This window comes from Babylonia areolata, chromosome 22 (genome assembly GCF_041734735.1).
Source record: "Babylonia areolata isolate BAREFJ2019XMU chromosome 22, ASM4173473v1, whole genome shotgun sequence".
Classification (NCBI taxonomy): domain Eukaryota; kingdom Metazoa; phylum Mollusca; class Gastropoda; order Neogastropoda; family Buccinidae; genus Babylonia; species Babylonia areolata.
This window is the reverse complement of record NC_134897.1, coordinates 28619675-28632174: the sequence shown is the minus strand read 5'-3', so window position 1 is coordinate 28632174 and position 12500 is coordinate 28619675. Positions and strand designations below refer to the sequence as shown.

The 12500-nt window shown below is 50.9% G+C and overlaps 1 protein-coding gene across 1 annotated transcript in view; it reads left to right on the top strand.

Moving 5' to 3' along the window:
- LOC143296952 (death-associated protein kinase 1-like) overlaps window positions 1-12500 on the top strand; it is a 46466-nt gene that overhangs the window by 31844 nt on the left and 2122 nt on the right. The window contains exons 14-21 of the mRNA XM_076608999.1: window positions 313-507; window positions 1829-2088; window positions 2677-2865; window positions 3510-3824; window positions 4468-4674; window positions 5480-5728; window positions 7644-7844; window positions 8513-12500. The exon at window positions 8513-12500 is cut by the window's right edge and continues 2122 nt beyond it. Coding sequence (XP_076465114.1) covers window positions 313-507; window positions 1829-2088; window positions 2677-2865; window positions 3510-3824; window positions 4468-4674; window positions 5480-5728; window positions 7644-7844; window positions 8513-9007 — 2111 coding nt within the window. The 3' untranslated portion in view covers window positions 9008-12500. The remainder of the gene's footprint in view (window positions 1-312; window positions 508-1828; window positions 2089-2676; window positions 2866-3509; window positions 3825-4467; window positions 4675-5479; window positions 5729-7643; window positions 7845-8512) is intronic.

The following is a 12500-nucleotide window of genomic DNA, read 5'->3' as shown; positions in this document are numbered from 1 at the left end:
GGCCCAGCTGTAAGCTTGTGTTAATACAGTGCAATACAGTGCAATGCCATGCAATGCAATGCAATACAATACAATGCAATACAACACGCTACGATACGATTCGATACGACACAATATGCGCATGCGATACGATATGAAGCACAACAAGAAAACGTTGTGTGTGTGTGTGTTGGGTGGGAGAGGGGGGTATTGTGTTTGTGTTACTGTGTGTGTGTGTGTGTGTGTGTGTTCTTGTGTTTGTATGTGTGTGTTCTTATGTATGAAAATGTGCATACTCTGTGCACGTTGATTGGAACCCAATCCCCATTCCAGGGGCCGGCGAGTTCAGCGTGTGGGACTTCGCGGGCTACGAGCCGTACTACGTGCTGTACGACCACCTGCTCGGGGACACGCACTGCCTGCACGTGCTGGTCTTCAGCCTGCTCCTCCCGCCCGAGGAGCAGCTGGCGCAGGTGGTCTTCTGGCTCAACTTCCTCAAGGCGCGCGTGCCGCCTGCGCTGCCCATAGGTGATGGGCGTGGCCGTTTGTGTGTGTGTCGGGGGTGGTGGTGGGGGGGTGCGGGGGGAGGGAGGGGTAAGGGTGTTTTGTGTGTTATGTGGGGGGGAAGAGGGGGAGGGGGGTTGCTGGCGCGTGAGGGCGGAGGTGGGGGGTGGTTGTGCGTGTGTGGAGGGAAGGGGATGGTGTGGGTGGGTGGGTGATGTGTTTAGTGTTGGTTGGTCATTGATTTAACGTCTGTTTACTAAAGTGATTTCAGACTGACGGGTTGTGTGTGTGTGTGTGTGGGTGTTGTGTGTGTTTATGTGTGTGTGTTGTGTGTTTTTGTGTGTTAGTGTGTGTGTGTGTGTTAGTGTGTGTGTGTGTGTGTCTGTGTCTGTGTGTCTCTGTGTGTGTCTGTGTGTGAGTGTGTGAGTGTGTGTGCGTGCTTATGTGTGTGTGTATTTTTTTACATATATAGCCTATGTTATATACAGCAGATGCAGCGTAGCGTATATTTATATTGATCAGTACACACGCTTGACACCTTGACACTGAATTGACACTTTTCTTTTCTTTTTCTCTTCACCCACTTATTGACTTATTTTATTTCATTTTCTTTTCTGTTTTTCTTCATCTTTTTTTTAATTTAATTTTGTTTAGCTTTGATATGGCCCTGTGGGCTGTCAACAACAAGGATGAACTTGTATTTCATTTCGCATTAATTCTTTTTTTATTTTATCTTATTTTCAGTTTCATTATTTCTTCTTCTTCTTCTTCTTCTTCTTAATAATAATAATCTGATATGATTTGATTTAATTTAACTCAGTTCAGTTTCATTCAAATGAACCGAATTCCATTCGGTCCAGTTTGATTTCATTAAAGTTAATTCGATTCAGTCCAGTTTTTTTTATTTAATTCAGTTTGAGTTTGAGTTTGAGTAGCTCAAGGAGGCGTCACTGCGTTCGGACAAATCCATATACGCTACACCACATCTGCCAAGCAGATGCCTGACCAGCAGCGTAACCCAACGCGCTTAGTCCGGCCTTGAGATTTAATTCAATTCAGGTCAACACTATTCTATTCTGTTCCATCCAGTTTTGTTTTTTTTTGTTCAGAGTGCTCAGTGGCGGTCGTGCGATAAGATGGATGGTGAATGAGACTGTTTGGGGTGTGTGGGTGTGGGAGGGGTGGTGGTGTGATAGTGGTGGTGAGCAGTGAGCGGGGGAGTAGGGTTAGGGTGGGTACTGATAAGGGGGTGAATGGTCGTGGGGAAAGAAACAAAATCTGGATGAAGCAAAACAATACAAAACGAAACAAAGGGGGGAAAAAAAAACAACTCGTGCATACACAGGCTACTGCGGGCGCCTGCGAAACAGCCCTCGTGTGCTGCTCGTGGCCACGCACGCGGACAAGGCAGGGTGCTCGCGCAACAGCCGCGGGGAGTACGTCAGCGGGGAGGCTTCGGGCGTGCACCAGAAGGCGCAGCAGCTGTTCCGGCACGACGTGCGGCTGGCCGACCGTCTCTTCGTCGTGGACAGTCAGTTGGCGGCCTCTCCTGACCTGAAGGCCCTCAAGGCGGCACTGGGCCTGGAGAAACAGGACATCGTGCAGGTGGTGGTGACTGTGGTGATGATGGTGGTGACTGTGGTGGTGAATGTTGTGGTGATGGTGGTGACTGTTGTGGTGATGGTGGTGGTGGCGGTGATGATGATGGTGGTGGCGGTGATGGTGATGATGATGGTGGTGGTGGTGATGGTAATGATGATGGTGGTGGCGGTGATGATGATGATGGCGGTGGTGGTGACTGTGGTGGTGATGATTGTGGTGATGATGATGGTGGTGGTGACGATGATGGTGGTGGCGGTGAGGGTGATGATGATGGTGGTGGTGGCGGTGATGGTGATGATGATGATGGTGGTGGTGGTGGTGGTGATGGTGATGATGATGTAGGTGGTGGTGGCGGTGATGGTGATAATGATAGTGGTGGTGGTGGTGGTGATGATGATGGTGGTGGTGATGATGATGAGGATGACGATGCTGTTGCCCTTACACAAAACGTGAAGATTTCTTGCCCAGATTAACTGATCTTGCACTGATGACGACGATGATGATGATGATGGTGATGACGATGATGGTGATGATCTCCCCATTCCCTTCCCCCCCCCCTCCTTCCCTTCCCTCCTAACCCCATCCATACAGGCTGTACCCAAGCCCAGCGGTCTTCTGGAAGCCACGGTGGCCCAGCTGGCGTCCTGGAGACGAGAGAACGGCGGGTACCCCGTGCTGACGTGGTCACAGCTGGCAGACCTGGTTCGATCCTCCGTCAACCCCCTGGCCTCTACCCACCACGTCAAACTGCTGGCCCATCACCTGGAGCTGATGGGAGAGGTGGGGTTTGGGGGGAGGTCGTGGGGGGTGGGGGTGGAGGGTGCTTCGGGGGGTTGGGGTGGGGAGGGTGGATGGGGATGGGGGAGGGAGAGGAGGGAATTGGGGTGAGAAAGAAGGGAGGGGGTTGCGGTGTGGAGATTGAGACAGAGACAGAGACAGAGAGACAGCATGGCTGTGGTGGGGTTGTGGGTTAGGGTGGGGATGGGTGTTTGGGTGAGGGTGGTGGTGGTTGTGTGTTGATGAGTTGGTGGGGATGAGGTATGAGTGGGGGTGGGTGGGTGGGTGGTATGGTTGTGTTGGCTGGCTTGTGGGATTTCGTGTGTGTTTGTGGGAGTGGGATGATGGGTGGCAGAGGGAGGGGGGGGGTTGTGGGGTGTTTTTTTGTGTGTGTGTGTGTGTGCGCGCGCGTGTGTGTGTGTGCGTGTGTGTGTGTGTGTGCGTGTGCATGTGTGTGCGCGCGTGTGCATACCACACCATCACCATCACCAACTGTCCTTGTGTGTGTGTGTGTGTGCGCGCGTGCATGTGTGTTTACGCGCACGCGCGTGTATGCTCGCGCTTGTACGTGCGCGCGTGCGCTTGTGTCTGGATTACGTATGCTCGCGCACATGTATGTATGTGTCTCGTTCTCCTGTGCCGTTCAGATAATGTACGTGGAGAGCGAGAGCAGCGACCTGGACCTGGTGGTGCTCGACCCCCGCTGGCTGTGTGCCGACATCCTAGGCACTCTCCTCTCCCCCCACAACCTGGCTCAGGCCGGCAGGGCGGCCGCCACAGCGGGGGAGGGAGGGGGAGGAGCAAGAGGAGAAGGAGACGGAGGCGGGGGTGACGCAGCAGCAGCAGCAGGGGGAGGAGGAGGAGGAGGAGGAAAGGGCCAGCAGAGGAGAGAGGGCGGCAGGCTGTCTGTGGGCGACGTGCAGCGACTCTTTCCTGAGGTGGACGCCCTGAACCTTTTGCAGGTGAGGGGGGTTGTGTGGTGTGGGTGTGGGCTGTGGTGTGGTGGGGGTGTTAGGGTGTGGGGGGTGGTGAGGGGCGTGTCCGTGTGTGTGTGTGTGTGTGTGTGTGTGATTGCGTATGTGTTTGCGTGTTGTGTTTATGTGCGTGCTTACGTGCATATATATATATATATAGAGAGAGAGAGAGAGAGAGAGAGAGAGAGAGAGATACATATCTGTGTGTGTGTATGTGTGCATATGTGTGTGTGTGAGTTTATGTGTGTGCATATGCATGTCTAGTTGTTAGTTTTGTTGTTGTTGTTTTATTGTTGTTTTGTGTGTGTGTGTGTGTGTGTGTGTGTGTGTGTGTCTATGTGTGTCTGTGTGTGTGTGTGTATGTGGGTGTAGACGCTCGTGTGTGTGTGTGTGTGTGTGTGTGTGTAACAACATGGCAAATAGACTAGGTAGATGTCTGTTGACATATATGTTTGGTGTGTTTGTATGCATATTTTCATCGTTCGTATTGTTATTAGTTTGATTTATGGTTAGTTTATTGTTGTGTGTTTTGTTTTCTTTCTCTCTTTGTTCATTTAGACAGTTGTTAGTTCTTCCCAGCATAAAACCTAAATCCAAACATTGACGAATGTGTTTCATATTCTGATCACAGGTGTTCGAAGCGCTGGAGGTATGCACCCAGTGCGAAGTGAACGGGGAGGTGGATTTCGAGTTCCCCTGTCTCAACTTCATGGATCCGCCCGAGGGCCTATGGCAGAAAGGCATCGGGGCGTACCAAGATGCCGTGTACGGGGGTGTCAGGTTGCATACCAGCTTCCAGTCTGGAGCTCAGCTCAAGTACCTGTTTCCAAGAATACAGGTACATGCGGTGCAAATATATGTATATGTATGTATGTATTATTGTATTTAAATATAATGAATTGATGAATGAATGATAAGAATGGGAGATAAATGTTTTAAACAAACTTTGTTTTTTTCTGGAGATTTTTAAAAACGACTCAACAAAGATACTTTTAGAATATAGTATATATTTTTTGTTCTTGAAAACTTGAGTTGGGATACATGAATATCAAAATCTTCTTTGGCAACAGTACATAGATACAGATGAGAGAAATATTTGTAGGGCATTGTTTGTTTTTCCTTCGCCCTTGTGGGTGCTTGCTTGTCACAACAGGTGTCGTTCAGTGGTGGTGGTCATGGGTGTCTGCTTGCCATAACAGGTGTCGTTGAGTGGTGGTGGTTGACGGGCGCAATAGCCGAGTGGTTAAAGCGTTGGACTTTCAATCTGAGGGCCCCTGGTTCGAATCTCGGTAAAGGCGCCTGGTGGATAAATAGTGGAGATATTCTCGATCTCCCAGGTCAACGTATGTGCAGACCTGCTTGTGCCACAACCCCCTTCGCGTGTATACGCAAGCAGAAGATCAAATACGCACGTTGATTTAAAGATCCTGTAATGCATATATCAGCGTTTGGTGGGTTATGGAAAGAAGAACATACCCGGCATGCACACCCCCGAAAACGGAGTATGGCTGCCTACATGCCGGGGTAAAAACGTTCATGCACGTGAAGGCCCACTCGTGTACATACGAGTGAGCGTGGGAGTTGCAGCCCACAAACGAAGAAGAAGAATGGTGGTGGTCATGGATGTTCGCTTGCCACAACAGGTGTTCCTCAGGCGCAACATGCTGGGCGACGGCGAGCCTGACCCGGAGCGTGGGGTGGGTGCGGGGATCGGGGTTGGGGTGGAGCTGATCCAGTGGCACTACGGGTCCCGGTACCGCTGGGGGCAGCTGGAGGGGCTGGTGAACATGGACCACCATCAGCAGTTCCTGGAGCTGAAGGTCCGAGGGCCCCAGGACTCCCGCTACGCCCTCTTCTTCTTCCTGGAGGACTTCGTCAACGTCGTGGAACAGGTGAGGGGGAGGGGGTCAGGGGGGTATGGAAGGTGTGGCGGGGGTAGTGGGGGTGTGGTGCTTCGTTTGTTGGGTGTGGGGGAACGGGGGACTTCGTCAACGTCGTGGAACAGGTGAGGGGGTGGGGGTCAGGGGGGTATGGAAGGTGTGGTGGGGGTAGTGGGGGTGTGGTGCTTCGTTTGTTGGGTGTGGGGGAACGGGGGACTTCGTCAACGTCGTGGAACAGGTGAGGGGGGAGGGGGGTATGGTAGGAGTGAGGGAGTGTCTGTGTGTGTGTGGGGGGGGGGGGGCGGGTGCTTTGTTTGTAAGGTGTGGGGATACGGGGGACTTCGGTAACGTTGAACATGTGAGGGGGGGAGGGGGATATGGAAGGAGTGGCGGGGGTAGTGGGGGGAAGGGGGCGGGGGCTTCGTTTGTTGGGTGTGGGGGGGGGGGACGGGGGACTTCGCCAACGTTGTGGAACAGGTGAGGGGGGACGGGAAGCGGGGTATGGTAGGAGTGGGGGGGTGTGTGTGTTGGGGGGAGGGGGGGGCTTCGTTTGTTGGGTGTGGGGGGGACTGGGAACTTCGTCAATGTCGTGGAACAGGTGAGGGGGGAGGGGGAGGGGGGTATGGTAGGAGTGGGAGTGTGTGTGTGTGTGTGTGTGGGGGGGGGGTGCTTCGTTTGTTGGGTGTGGAGGGACGGGGGATTTCATCAACGTCATGGAACAGGTGAGAGGGGAGGGGACGGTGGGTATGGTAGGAGTGGGGTGTGTGTGTGTGGGGGGGGGTGCTTCGTTTGTTGGGTGTGGGGGGGACGGGGGACATCGTCAACGTAGTGGAACAGGTGAGGAGGGATAAGGGGGGGGGGGAGGGATATGGAAGGAATGGCGGGGGTAGTGGGGGTGGGGTGCTTTGTTTGTTGGGTGTGGGGGGACGGGGGACTTCGTCAACGTTGTGGAACAGGTGAGGGGGGAGGAGAAGGGGGGTATGGTAGGAGTGGGGTATGTGTGTGTGTGTTGGGTGGGGGGGGGCTTCGTTTGTTGGGTGTGGGGGATACGGGGGATTTCGTCAACGTCGTGGAACAGGTGAGGAGGGATAAGGGGGGAGGAGGGATATGGAAGGAATGGCGGGGGTAGTGGGGGTGGGGTGCTTTGTTTGTTGGGTGTGGGGGAACGGGGGACTTCGTCAGCGTTGTGGAACAGGTGAGGCGGGAGGGGAATGGGGGTATGGTAGGAGTGGGGGGAGTTCGGGTGGAGTTGGAGTGCTTCGTTTGTTGGTGTTGGGGGACGGAGGATCGGGTGGTTTTGTAAGGGTGTGTGTGGGGGTGAATTGTGATAGGAGTGAGGGTGAGTAGTTTTTTTTTGGGGGGAGAGGGGTTGGGGGGGGGGTGAAGTACAGTATTGTGTTGTGTGCGTGTTGTGGTGTATTGGGGGTGGGAGTTGCGTGTGCGTGTGGTACTTGTGCACAGTCGTGTGTATGCGTGCGTGTGTCCGGTAGTGCGTGCGCGTGTGTGTGTTACTGCGCGTGTATGTATGAGAGAGAGAGAGAGAGAGAGTGAGACAGACAGACAGACAGACAGACGGAGAGAGACTGAGACAGACAGAGAGAGAGAGAGAGAGAGAGAGAGAGAGAGAGAGAGAGAGTTTAGAAAAAAAAACAGAATTATTTTAAAACTCTAACAAGCAAAATCAATTGATCAAAATGTTCGACTTCATCTGCCCACGATCAAGGCGATGTGTATGTATGTTTCCGTTTTTTAGGATGCATAGATGCGTGCGTGCGTGTGTGTGTGAGTGTGTGTGTGTGTGTGTGTGTGTGTGCGCGTGTATCTTTCTTTTTTCTGTATAATGTGTGTGTGTGTGTGTGAGTGTCTTTTTTTCTGAATTATATGTGTATGTGTGTGTGTTTGTGTGCACGTGCGCGTGCTCGCGCAGGTGGTGGAGCGTGTGTGCCCTGGGCTGGGCACGGAGCGCTACCTGCTGTCGCCGTCGCAGCTGTGTCGGCACGGCACCATCGTGCGCAGCTACTCGCCGACCGAGCTGCTTCGCATGCAGCTGGAGAACCGGTCCTCCGTGACACTGAGCGGATCCACGACAGAGGAGTTCCTGGACGTGGCCTGCATGGGCTGTGAGGAGGTGTGTTGGTAGGGGGGTGGGGGTGGGGAGGTGTTGTGTGTATGTGGGGGTGGTGGGGGTGGGGAGGTGTTGTGTGTATGTGGGGGATGGTGGGGGTGGGGAGGTGTTGTGTGTATGTGGGGGGTGGGGATGGGGGTGGGGCGGTGTTGTGTGTATGTGGGGGTGGTGGGGGTGGGGAGGTGTTGTGTGTATGTGGGGGTGGTGGGGGTGGGGAGGTGTTGTGTGTATGTGGGGGTTGGTGGGGGGGGTGTTGTGTGTATGTGGGGGGTGGTGGGGGTGGGGCGGTGTTGTGTGTATGTTTTTTGTTATTGTTTTTTGTTATTTGTTTTTTGTTGTTGTTGTTTTTGGGTTTTTTTGTTTGTTTTTTTTTGGGGGGGGTGGGGGTTAGCTTTCTAGAAGCGATAGTAGACCAGGGAAAATGAGCTGTGAAGAGGTCTGTGTCTGCCTGTGTCTGTGTGAGTGTGTGTGTCTGCCTGTGTCTGTGTGAGTGTGTGTGTCTGCCTGTGCCTGTGTGAGTGTGTGTGCCCTCCTGTGTCTGTTCTGACGCATGACTGACTGACACTTGGTGGTGTGCATGTGCTTGCATGTGTGTGTATGTATATGTCTATCTGTCTACCTGCGTGCGTACGCGCGCGTTCATCGCTCCGCTCTCTCTCATTGGCCGGCAGGTGCTCCAGCACGTGAGGCTGGGCCTGGAGCAGGACGCGGGCCAGCTGAGCCTGCACACCCAGCGCCAGCTGTCCCTGCTGCTGGACCCTCCGGACTCCATGGGGCGTGACTGGTGCCTGCTGGCCGTCACGCTCGGCCTGGCAGACTACCTCCCCACCCTGGACACCCACGACGGTGATGACGAGGACCCCCCACACCTCCACCCTCACCCCTACCACCACCGCCACCACCGCCCGTCCAACACCCAACGCGTGCTAGCCGAGTGGGCGCGGCGCGGCGAGGCGTCGGTGCGCGAGCTTCTGGCGCGGCTGAAGGACCTGCATCGGCTGGACGCGGTGGAAGCGGTGTTGCGCACCACGCCCGCGTTCCGTACGCTTAGCTACGAGGACGCCAGCACGGATGAGAGCGGTTGTTGTGGTGGTGGTGGTGCGGGAGGGGGTGGGGGTGGACAGCATGGTACGGACACGTCAACAAACACTTTATTGTCTAGATGACGCACCCCCCACACCACCGTCCCTCTGTCCCCCTGTCCAGCCCTCAGGTCATAGTAACGGACACGTACAATAATACTTCGCTGTCCAGATGACACAGACCCCACCCCTCTCCTCCAGGCCATAGACATTAGCGAACCCGGTACGCGTGTGTGTGTGTGTGTGTGTGTGTGTGTAGTGTAGTGTAGTGTAGTGTAGTGCGGTGTAGTGTAGTGTATGTGTGTTTGTGTGCTTGGGGGTGTGTGTCGTGCAGTGTAGTGTGTGTGGAGGGGTGGGGGTGTAGTGTAGTGTGTTTGTGTGTGTGTTTGTGTGTGTGTGTGTGAGGGAGGGGTATTTATGTGTGTGTTATTATGTGGCAGTATGTGTGTGTGTGTGGGGGGGGGGGGGTGCAGTGTAGTTTGTGTTGGGGGTGGGGGTGTAGTGTAATGTGTATGTATGTTGGGGTGGGTGGGTGAGGAATTTAAGTATGTGTGTTGTGTGTTCGTATGTGGGAGGGTGAGTGTGTGCAGTTTGTGTGTGTGTGTGTGTGTGTGTGTGACAGATAAAAAATAAAGAGGAGATTGGTCGGACATACTGTACAAGCGTGTCAGAGGAAGAGAAGGGGGCGTGCACTGCATTGATGCGGGTCTGGCAAAAGTGATTTTTTTTCTATTTTCTTGTGATGATCTGAGACAGAGAGCATCGCAGGCTCTGATGCTTGGTTGCCTTTCTGGTGAATGCTCAAAAAAAGGAAGCATTTTGCCGTTTTTGTCTTTCCAGTCTCTGTGGACATTCTTCGTTTTAAATTAAACATGATATGTACTGCTGTGAAGTGAGAATCTGACGCATTCTTGTCTTCCACCAATCACCGGAGTGAACATCAAAATGCACTCTCCTGATCTTTTTTCTTTTTTCGTTTTTGTGGTTTTTTTTTATGTTGTGGCTCAGCTGATGTGTGATTTCGAGATCTATTTTGGGTCATCTGCTTCGTCACTGGGTTCCTGTGGATGTATGATGAAGATTGTGTTCTTCAGGTGACTTTCTATTGTGTGAGAAATGGCATCTGCTGGAAAGTTTGCCACTGAATTGTTTTCTGATTCAGTGTTTTAAATGACATATTCTTCACACAAAAACAACAAAAAACTTTATAATTTGTTCTCAGACAACGGATATTATCCCATGGTAAGTTTCGATTGTGTGACCGTCCTGCCACATTAGCTGAGCTGTTCTGGTGGTGATCTTTTGGGTCTTGAACTGTGAAACGTGCCAAGTGGGCTTTCTTACTAAAACATCTGCGTTGTTTTGAAGACAGGGTTTTTACTTGATTTGTGGTCAGCTCCGTACTGGAAAATACAACGCTTTTTCGTTGAATCACTTTATTCTGTCTTTGCTTTAAATGGCACTGCAGAAATTTGGAAGGAAATCGAACCTGCTGTGTGGTTTATTTGATACAGATTGTCTTTTTAACACAAACGTACACTGTCGTTGGCGTGTTCAAATACACTCGTTCTATTCTTGTTCTTGTTATTTTTTGCTTAGCCGACCGGACAGGGCCAAATCAAGGCCGGAAATTTCACACAGTCAAAAATCAAGCGCAGTCAAATAATAGCCACATAAAATCCGAAAAGACAAATTTGAAAAGAAATTAAGCACATGTACCAATAAACCGATCTTATGCCTATGGTGTTAACCGCTCCGTCTAATTCATAGTCATTTTAAAAACAAACTAAATATGAGATAATCATCTAAATGACATCAAGAAATACATTTAAAAAGCATAGTAATTATGCACCCAACGCCTTTTTGTGAGCAGCTCGTGCTGCCGAGGCCCAAATCCAAAGAGATATCGAATCATAATGAGTAAGGATTCGCAAGGACTATACGTCCGGAAAAGAGCATAAAATGATAAAAGGTGAAACGAAGTTAAAGAAAAAAAAAAACAGCAGAAAATTATAGGCAGAAATAAAGTTAGCAATAAAGAAGACAGAATTTACAAGACTTTCTTAACGGTGGTGGTACTATTTATGCGCATAGAGCTTAGTTTCCGACCTGGGGTAAGCGCTGTTTAAGTATCCAAATCATTATACTATTTATAACTCTGACTCCCACCCCCACTCACCCATTCAAGCATCCCTTCCGGGGTATGGGGAAGGACGGACCCAGACATCTGCTGTTGGTTCAGTCTATGCAAGAGGTTATGTGTGTTATTCATGTTTCCCAATAGCCAGTGATAGACAGGACCGTATGTTTACCTGTTGAACTATTGAGTGATCACGGTGCGACGCATTTCCTACAGTTTGGGTATTAAGTGTTAAAAGATTGAACATATATATTTATACATATCAGTCCAGCGTGATGGTGCCTCATCTGCTGTTGGCCGTTCTCCTGGGAACGGATGCGTACAGCTCCGTCCTTCCTTGCAGAAACCCAAATGGGGTACGTTGTGTACATAGACATAACTTTGTCTTGTTGACGAGCATTCCAGTGACAATTCCTACCCCCACCCTACACCCATCCCTGTCCTCCCATCTCCAAACTATTTCCACGTGACCCAAACAAACCTGTTGATCTCTGTGAGGCGTGTTGTATGTGCCATGCATTTTTTGCTGCCAGTCTTGTAAATGAATACCACTTGTTATCAGCTCTTTCCCAGATAGTCAGAGAAAAGGCTCAAGGTCTGTTTGTCCCTTCAGATTGTCGGTGTGAATAACACGGTGCATTTAAACATGTTTTGTTGTGGTGGTTTTTCCTATTGCGGATAATGATTTTCTGTCTGTAACCACACGAACTGATACAATCATTTGCAGGTAAAATGATATGTTCTCTCTGGTGCCACATATATTTTCTGCTGACCAAACCGTCTGCTGATGAGACGTCTTCTGTTCAATGATCCAGTGGAGGTAAGGGTTCGAAGATGCTGTGAATGGATGACTTAATAATTAATTGTCCTTCTCACCAACGACATCAGAATGAAATTGGAATTCTTTCGTACTACTTTCCTTTTAGATAACAGTGGTTCTTGACACAGACTTTTAGAGAAGATTTCACTTCAAGGTGCTCAAGACACACACACACACACACACACACAGAGAGAGAGAGAGAGAGAGAGAACGCGTCACTCCAGAAGTGTTCTGTTAAAAACTGTTCACGTCCGTTAGAAAACACTTAACTCCAAAAGTGATCAAATCAAGACTCCTAACACGTTCCTTAGAGAATACGTCACTCTAGAAGCGTTCAGTTCAAAACTGCCACACGTCCGTTAGAGAACACTTTAGTGCAGAAGCGTTCAGTTCAAGACTGTCAAAAGTTTGTAAGGAGAACTCTTCGCTTCTGTTTGAGATGGTTTGTGGTCAGTCACCCTGCATTTGACTCAATGAAAATTATCAGGAGAAAACGTGTATGCATCGATGATGTGTGCTTTCTGGTGTGTTTGTATCGGGGAAAGATTTGTGAGTGAAAAAACCCCAACTCTTTTGCAATCGTACCATCTGGTGAATACGGTCATCGGTGATCGCTA